General features: G+C 57.9%; 1 protein-coding gene across 1 annotated transcript in view; it reads right to left on the bottom strand.

The window, feature by feature from the left end:
* Positions 1 to 8,918, bottom strand: part of MAST3 (microtubule associated serine/threonine kinase 3) — a 19,236-nt gene that overhangs the window by 2,135 nt on the left and 8,183 nt on the right. Inside the window, 19 exon segments of the mRNA XM_019472190.1 lie at positions 93 to 215; positions 340 to 566; positions 650 to 850; positions 963 to 1,195; positions 1,397 to 1,542; positions 1,685 to 1,794; positions 2,129 to 2,251; positions 2,530 to 2,631; positions 2,924 to 3,089; positions 3,200 to 3,332; positions 3,565 to 3,703; positions 4,037 to 4,245; positions 4,387 to 4,472; positions 4,867 to 4,934; positions 5,441 to 5,573; positions 6,119 to 6,220; positions 6,302 to 6,511; positions 6,900 to 6,975; positions 8,717 to 8,874. Coding sequence (XP_019327735.1) covers positions 93 to 215; positions 340 to 566; positions 650 to 850; positions 963 to 1,195; positions 1,397 to 1,542; positions 1,685 to 1,794; positions 2,129 to 2,251; positions 2,530 to 2,631; positions 2,924 to 3,089; positions 3,200 to 3,332; positions 3,565 to 3,703; positions 4,037 to 4,245; positions 4,387 to 4,472; positions 4,867 to 4,934; positions 5,441 to 5,573; positions 6,119 to 6,220; positions 6,302 to 6,511; positions 6,900 to 6,975; positions 8,717 to 8,874 — 2,745 coding nt within the window.

Genomic DNA, 8,918 nt, shown 5'->3' with positions numbered 1-8,918 from the left:
GGCTGTGGGCAGAGGCGGTGCCAGGGAGCCGCAGGACCAACGCACCAGCGCTGGGAGCCAGCTGGGCGAGCAGTGTGACGCCGGTCACCTACCTTCAGCAGCAGCTCCACGACGTCCCGGTGAACTAAACCCAGCACCGATTCGCCGTTCACATGCGTGATGAGATCGCCCGCTCTCAGCCCCGCTTCCTGCGCAGGGCTCCCCTCTTCCACGCTCTGCAATCGAAAGACCAAGATTTTATTCGGATGCGAGCCTAAGTTTCCTCCCGGGGTTTTCCGATCGGGAAACGTGGTGTCCGGCACCACCGGTCCCTCCCCACGTGGAGCCCCGACCACGTACCCAGACCATATGGTGGACGGTATAGATGTCACTGTCCCCCATGTAGACGCGGATGGCTCGCAGGGTGAAACCGTACTTCTTGCCTGAGCTGTGGATGATGATGGGGGGCCGCAGGCTGGCGATGGCGAGGGATGAGTCTCGGCTTGGGGAGGAGTCACGGGAAGAGGGGTTGGACGAGAGGGAGTGGGGGGAGATGGGGCTTATCAGGGTGCCGCCGCTGAAGTCGTCTGCAAGCGGGAGAAGCCGGCTCAGCCTGGGAAAACCATGTGGCAGCCGCCATCCGGCAGGATAAACCGCGTGGCACACAGACCTGATGTGATGATGAGGGACAGGGCTGAGACGGAGGCGGATTTGGGGACACGGCCACCCGTCGAGCTTCTCTGCCTATCCGGCACGTCCTTCTGGCTGCTCAGCCGACGGCTCCCGCCCAGCTCCAGGCCCCGGGGAGTCGAGTTTTTGGTGCCGGTGCTGTTGCTCCGGAGGCGGATGCGGTTCAGGCTGACGAGATCGGCTGCTCAGAGGGGAGGAGGGAGAGTTTGGGGATGTTGAGAAGCCACCCCCATGCCCTGTGGGACCCTGGCTGCCGCCGGAGCATCCCGCACCAGCACCCACAGCCTACACACCGGATAATGCCGACGGCTTCACTGTGCTGCTGGTCCCCGCGTCGGGGTCTCCCAGCACAAACTTGGGTCTCTCCGGCTTGGAGGACGCCACGCAAGGGCTTTCATCCTCCGAGGAGAAGGCAAACTTGGGCATGGTGTCAAGGCTGTAGGTGCTGGGTAGCGCGGCAGGGCTGCGGCTTCGCTCATGCCGGGAGGTGAATGGCGTGGAGCTGCAGGACGTCCAGGAGCGGAGCCTGCGGGGGGAGAGCAGGAGGGCTCGGGACAACCAAAGATGGGCGAAGGGGATGGCACCGAGCCGCTGCAGCACCCCAGGACACGACCCACCGACACCCTCTGCGAACCCTCGGTGCTGGTACAAACCCTCAGCACCGGCACAAACCCTCGGCACTGGCACAAACCCACATCAGCGTTGCATCCCCCGTCTCAGCACGCACCGGGGCTCTGTGCCCGACAGCCGGCTCCTGTCCTCGTCTCCCGAGTGCCTGTCCCATCGCTCCTCTTTGTCCTCGCTGTGACTCCGATCGGAGGACGAGAGGCTGAGGTTGGAGTGAGCCGCCAGGAATTCGGAGCTGCTGTACACCTGAGGAGGAGATGAGCCGTCAGCAAGGAGCAGAAATTTGGGAATCCAGGTGCTCCAGCATCCACCAGGACACCGATGCTCAGCACAACCGCGCCGGCCGTGGCACCCGTCATTTTGGATGCCAGAGGAGGGATTAGAGCACCTTGCTGAAGCGATGGGAGCAGGAGGAGAACTGCCCGATCTCCACGGACGATTCCTCGTCGTTGGTTTCTTCATCCTCCGAATCCAAGTGGCGGTACCTCTCGGAGCGAGCTGAAACCAAGAGCCAGAGCAGGCAGGGCTGTCACCCTGCCTGCAACACACCGCGTCCTGCCTGCCCGCACGGCCCCGCTGGGACCTGCAGCCACAGGGAGCTGTATTGTGGCTGACAGCCCGGTCCCAAATCCCAGGGAAGTCTGGGGGTGAAAAATTAAGGGTTTTGGTAAGGCTGAGCAGCCTGGAAAAAGGATTGCATCTGTTTCGCGGCTTCGGTTGTAAAGCGACCGACTTCACCCAGGAGATCTTCATCTCCCGCAGGAGCATCCGACCTGCAGCTGGGATAACGGATTGGCAGAGGCAGGGGAAAAGGGGATGGATTTGGCCTCACTGTCGAAGTAGCTGGTGTCGTCCTCTGACTCCAGCTGGGGGATGAACTCGGCCTTCTGCCGCAGCAGCCCGTTCCAGTCCAGGTGGAGGAAGAAGGAATGGTGCTTCACCTCGTGCGCACCCCCTGCCAGGCAGAGAAACCCGCGTCAGGGGGACGGGGCGGGATCCGGGATGCTCCTGCTTCCATCCCAAACGGCATGGTCTCTCCTCCATGCAGAGCAAATGGCTTAAAATAGGATGGATCAGATCCCTGTGCTGCCTTCCCGGGGTGAACCCCAAGCAGGGGACCTCCTCCGAGCATCCTAAACGTGACAGGACACGCTTTGGTTTCAGAAAATGGCTTGACGTGAATTAGGGTGCCAGGTCACCCCCCGAGCGCTGTGCCGGGGCTGCCACGCGTACCGGTGCCCAAGCGCTCGAGGGGACACTGTCTCAGCAACCGTGTGATCAGGTCCTGGGCGTCCGCGGGAAGAGCCTCGTCCCCTTCCGGCCACATAATTTCATCTGCAAGGAAAAAGGAAAAGGAGTTTGGAGTGGCTGGAAGAGGGGGCTTGGACACAACGGGGGCTGTGACGATGCGAGGTCACAGGATAAGTCACTTCTGAGCAAGAGGAAAGTCCCCCAGGAGCCGCAGCAGATGAAAGCACCCTCCCAAACCGGGAAATCAAAGCTTGAGGAGCCTCCTGGCTGTTCAACCGAGTATGAAATGAAGGAACGAAGCTCTCCACGTGTTAAGGACGAGCCATGAACTGCTGGGAAGAGCGAACCGAGGAGCAAAGTTGCCACCGACACTCACCGCTGATGACCTGCCCGAAGAGCTCCTCAGGGGTGTCTCCGAAGAAGGGGACACAGCCCACCAGGAACTCGTAGAGGATGATGCCCATGGCCCACCAGTCGACGGGCTTCCCGTAGCCCTGTATGAGGATGACTTCTGGGGCGATGTACTCTGGAGTGCCACACACCTGCGTGGGAAGCAGCAGCTGACACCTCTGCAATGACCTTTGCAACAAGTCCCAAGGCTCTCCTGGTCCCTGGCGATGGCAGATAGGCCAAGCGGAGCAGGACCTCCTACCTGCTTGTCCACGAACTCCCGAGTGTCCTTCTCCATATGCCCTTCGTAGAGGTTTGTGGTCATGTTCATCAAGCCGATCTTTGACAGACCAAAGTCTGTCAGCTTTATGTGGCCCATGGAGGTGATGAGCAAACTGCAAGAGAAGACAGATGCCCCGCGATGATGCCGTTTGCTTCTGGGGAGACCTGGGCAGGACCAGCCGGACCCCAAGACCTCTGGTCCTGGTGCAACGGCAAAGAACCAGGTCTTTGGGCACCAAAACCCATGACCTCATTCTGCCTTACCCTCTTGGCTTGGATCAGTCCCTCTCCCATTCCCACCCAAACCCAACCCCATCCTTGTTCAGACCTGACCCCTGTCCTCACTTGTCGGGTTTGAGGTCCCGGTGGACGATGCCGTAGTTGTGGAGATACTCCAGCGCGAGAACAGTCTCGGCGAAGTACATCTTCGCCATGTCGACGGGCAGTGGGCCCATGTTCTTCAGCAACGTGGCACAATCCCCCCCTGCGGGGACACGGGTCCTCCTGAGCATGGGGGGCTCAGAGAAGGCAGGGAGGTCAGCGGGCAGGGCTATGCTGCCTCTCCTGCCAGGCAGGCTCCCAGCCAGACCCTCCTGTCCCTCCGTGGAGCGGCGCTGATCCCTGGGCATGGGGCACAAACACTCTCCTAGGTGAGCACGGCCACCACCCTCATCAAGGTGACAGTCAGGATCACCAAAGCATCTCCTCATGCTTCCCTCCACTCCCTGGAGCAAAGCAGGGCAGATGTCCAGGGGGTGTCCTCAGTGCTCAGACATTGATATTGCCCCCTCCCTCCAGCCCCGAATCCCGCTCTCACCTTCCACGTACTCCATCACCATGCAGAGATGTCGCTTTGTCTCGAAGGAGCAGAACATGCTGACCACGAAGGGGTTCTCCGCGAAGGTGAGGATGTCCCTCTCCACGAAAACCTGCTGGATCTGGTTCCTCAGGATGAGGTTCTGCTTGTTGATTTTCTTCAAGGCGAAGCGCTGCCGCGTCTCCCTGTGCCTCACCAGGTACACGGCCCTAGGAGAGAGCGAAATGGCTGGACCTCAAAACATGTCCTCCAACCACCAGGACCGACCACGCAGCACCACGGGGCTTGGACAGGGAGGACTTTGGAGACGTTTACAGATGGAGACAAGTGTTAGGAACTTCACAACTCACCCGTAAGCCCCATTGCTGATCAGCTTGATGGTCTCAAAGTCCCCCTCGCAGGGCTTCCTCCGAGGAGCAGTGGCTGAAGGCTGGCTCTGAAGAAGACACGGAAGGTTTTTAATGTTTCCCAGCGTGCCGGTGCTCTGAGTGCAGGCAGGAATTCACTGAGCACCATCACCTATCACCTCTGAGTGCTCCTCGCTGCCAGAGGACATCCCTCCCTGAGCCCTCTTCAGCCACAAACCCCAAACCAGAAGACCAAGATGCTCTGCAGATCAAGAGCCCACTCTGAGCTCTGTCCACTCAAGAAGCCGGTTGAGGGACTGTGAGATATTACACCTGAATACAGCAGTCACCCTTGGGGACAAACCGAATTAACATCTCCCAGCCTAAGATAGCAGAGGAGTTGCTGCAAGGAGCTTTGGTGTGGGGTGAGGCAGGACGAAGCTGGAGGCAGCAGGTGGGACACGCAGGTAGGACCACACGCACCTCACAGGCGTCATCGTTCTCCGGCGTGATGGTGTTCCCGCTGTCGAAGTGATCCAGCTGGACCATTTCTGCAGAAGACAGAGACGGTTTTCACCTTCTTCGTGCTCAACCCCCACCAAAATAAGCCCCACCAACCACTTTCCCTCCAAACTCGGAGATCCCGCGGGGATTTAGCCACACGCTTTGCTTGAGCTATTGTATGGAGAAATTCAGGTCATGGCGTTAAGAGGTTCAACACGAGGTTAAACACTTATATAATTCTCTTTTTTCCATAGTCATTCCCGTGTTCTTCAGGGATTATGGTTCCCCCCCGCGTCCATGGCTTCCTATGGATTAAGCGTTCTTGAGCTTAATCTGCTTTGCTGAACATGTTGGGAGCACTAATGAGGGATGTGGGGCTGGCCGGGAGACTTGGACACTGTCCTGGTCCTGCTGTGACCCACCCCGTGACACCAGCTCAGCCCTGCTGGTCCCCCTGCCACCTCCCAGTGCTCGTTCACACTTGCCGGTGGCCAAACTGGGAGTCCACATCCCGCTGCAGACCTCGGGGCCACCAACCCAAGTGGTTCCCTACCCTCCAGCGGGTCCTTGACGAGCCCCAGTTGGCTGATGATGTATCGGGGAATATCGGTCTTTATTCCCTGGCCAACTTTGGCGTGTCCTTCTGCAGCTTCCAGGAGATGGTAAAACTCCTCCGGGTCAAACTCCTGGACGGGGAAAACCAAGAACAGTTGAGGAGCAAGACTTTGCAAAGTTAAGCCTTTCCTCTAAGCCTTGCAGGTGACATCTGTAATTGGGGACGGGCTCTGGGTGCTTGCAGGAGAAAGCTAAATGCTCTGCTGCTGTTTCTACCATTGTTCCCCATGTCAAGGGTTGATGGAACAAAATGAAGCCCCATGAGCTCCTTCTTCCAGCTGCAGGAACCACAGCACAAAGGCGAGTGCTTTAGAAATTCAGCACAACAGCTGAAAAAAAACCCCTGAAAATGGATGAGAAAGCTTCCCAAGAAGTTCACATCTCCCTACTCAGCTATGAAAAACCAGCTTCTCCCCTCTGAGAAATGGCTTTAATGCTACGAATGGTCTTAGCTCCTTGCTACAGCCAGGCCAGGATGGTGAGGAGCAGCGGTTCCCGTGGTGGACCAGGCAAGGTGGTGAGAAGATGCCTTGTCTTTCATGGTCTGCGCCTGCCCGGAAAGGAGGTGGGCGTGGACCATGAAAGGCAAGACACATCAGGAGCTGCCACGTCTTACCAGGCACTCCAGAAGGCGAGCAGGACGGGAGATGATGATCAGCAGCTTCCTCACCAGTTGGTCGATGAACTTCACCTCCTCGCTCTCCGAACGCTCCTGAGCCTGCCAGAGAGGAGACAGAAGCCAGGCATCTATCGGTGGCCTCAGGAGATGACACTGGGCAGGGAACTGCCCTGTACTCACATCTCGGAGCATCTTCTCGAGTTTCTCCTGCAGCTCCATGAAGTAGCGGGAGGTGATGAGAGCTCCCTGGGACTTTGCCAGGCAGTCGCGGGCCAGCTCGATGATCTGGTGGTGGATGAAGCCCAGCACCCCGTCCGCCAGCGGCAGAGTGCTGCTTGGAGAGAAGTTTGTGATGGTGTCCTGCAGACGCTCTTCCATTTGGGCTGTGGCCTGCAAGGCAGAATGGATGGTGATGTCCAGGAACACGTGCCCCCGTACCATGCCTTGGGTTTGGCCAGCCGAGATCTCATACTACCACCTCCCACAGCTCCAATATCCACGTGCACATCCTGGTCCCACCTGGGACCCAGCTTCCAGCAGGCTGGAAAAGCTCCACCAAAGTCTCCAGAGACCTCTGCCTGCATGTGTGATGATGCAGACCCGCAGGTCCCTTGCCTCCCCGGTTCATGACCATGTCTCCAGCGTCCTCCAACACTCCCTGGTATATCTACCCATGCATTCTACATTCCAGTACAGAGAAGAGGTTGTTCTGGAGAAGATGCTGTCACGATGCCGCGGAGGCGCTAACGTGCTCGTCCTCCCCAGTCCCAGCAGTTACCTTGGGGAACCGCTCCTTGTAGACATGGTTCATCATCACAACCTCGTTATCAAACGTCCCACTCGTCCGTCCAGGGCTGCGGAGGGAGGAAACCAGTTGCGTTACGAGGTCCAAGTCATTTACATCTATGCAATAGCTACTACCCCTGAAGAGCAATTTGCTTCCTCCTCCTAACTCCTGATCCCAAGCGGTTAAAGCTCATCCGAGCGGAACCATCAGCCTTGGGCCAGCACTTCCAGCAGCATCCCTCCCACCGTGCGTGGATCTGAAGGTCTCTGGGACCTGGTCCAGGGAAGGCTAACCTCCCACAGACCCAGGTCTTCAAACTCAAGTCACTTGAAAATCCAGAGCTGAGAGGCTGGTGCATCAGTCACTTGGCTTTGAAGAGCGAGCGCATCCTTTCCTTCCTCTGGATCCCACAATTTCTCACCATCGTTGCCCTTTTTGCAGCTCACCAGCAAATAAAACCCCAACCAAACCCCGTGGTGGACACAGGGACCTTCATTAAACAAGGCTTCTCTCTTACCCTCACCCGACATTGCCTCTCTCAGGCCCCTGCCTGGTGATCCTGTTATGCAAAGCAAGTCGTAGGAGCAGCCAGAAACTCATTAACCGCTATATAATAAATGTGGTGATTAAAACCAGACCGAAGCCACTCGCTGCCAGCCCCAGCCCAGCCCCAGCTCAGCCTTTGCCGTGCCGTGCCGTGCCGACCGCAGAGCTGGCATCTCCTCGATGAAAACCTCGCCACCTACAGAACCCTGTCAGATAATTAATCTGATTTTAATGAAATTTCAGCCAGCAACACGCAGGGCTATGGGTCTGCCTCCGGTGCAAAGAGGGTCTGGAGCTTTTTCAGTGGGAAAAGAGGATTTAACCGAAACATCCCCTGTAAAAAGCACAGGCTCCTGGTGCTGGACAAGCGGAAACGTGACCGGTTCCTTGCGTGGGACATGGTCTTGGAGCAGCAACACGGAGCTCAGCAGGTCCGTAGGGTCAGCTTGCACAATGCTATGGCCACTGGCTTGATGCTCTCTCCAAATTTTCCTCTCTCCAGCCCACAAATGCCTGTCCACCCGCGCTCCTTGTGTTTTGCAGAGGCAAAGGCCAGGCTGATGCTCAGCCCCAGCAAACACAGGTGATGTTTCCCCACCCAAGCCCAGAAATGGGATTTTTTTTAACCTTTTAATGGCAGGTCAGGCCCGTGGCCTCCCAGCTGTGCCCTGCAAGGACGGCCACCGCTTCTGCTCGGTGGTCCCCTTCTCTCCACCAGAACCTTTGAGACAATTGAGCAAGAAGCTGCGAGCCAACTATTTTGGAACAAATCTCACTTTCTCCAGCTTCAGCCCCAGGAAACCTCACTCTCAGGTGTTGTCTGCTGCCAGGAGAGCAATGCCACATCCCGACAGCCGAGAGGATGCTGAGAACCAGACCCTAATGCCCAAAATCATGGAGCTTAGGATCGTAGAATCATAGACTCATGGAACGGTTTGGGTTGGAAGGGACCTTTAAAGGTCGTCTAGTCCAACCCCCTGCAATGAGCAGGGACATCTTCCACTAGATCAGGTTGCTCAGAGCCCCGTCCAACCTGACCTGGAATATTTCCCGGGATGGGGCATCTACAACCTCAAGCCATAGCTTCTCCACTCCCCTGCAAGGGGAAAACCCGTATCGGGGTCAGCACCTTGGGACGGGCTTAGCAGGACCAGGACATCCCAGGAACAGCTCACGAGAGGGCAGAGGACGCGCCGGATGTGCCGGCACCCGGTGCATCATCCCGGCAGCGCCGTGGGTACTCCCCGCAGTGGGTGCCGTACCTGAGGCTCCTGGATCGTGGGCGCAGGCAGGGCGAGTGCCGCCCCTCCTCGTCCATGACGCTCTCCGTACTGCGGAAATGCTTGGAAAGGAAATGCAGCTCATCGGGGGTGGGCTGGTACGGCAGCTGGTGCAGGCGCTCCTGGGAGGACGAAGACGACTGTAAAGAGGCAGACACGTGGGGGGGGGGGATCAGGGGATGGA

Source organism: Aptenodytes forsteri, unplaced genomic scaffold, assembly GCF_000699145.1.
Source record: "Aptenodytes forsteri isolate BGI_AS27 unplaced genomic scaffold, ASM69914v1 Scaffold147, whole genome shotgun sequence".
NCBI classification, from domain to species: Eukaryota; Metazoa; Chordata; class Aves; order Sphenisciformes; family Spheniscidae; genus Aptenodytes; species Aptenodytes forsteri.
The sequence above is the reverse complement of the archived record's forward strand: the minus strand, read 5'-3'. Positions and strand labels throughout refer to the sequence as shown.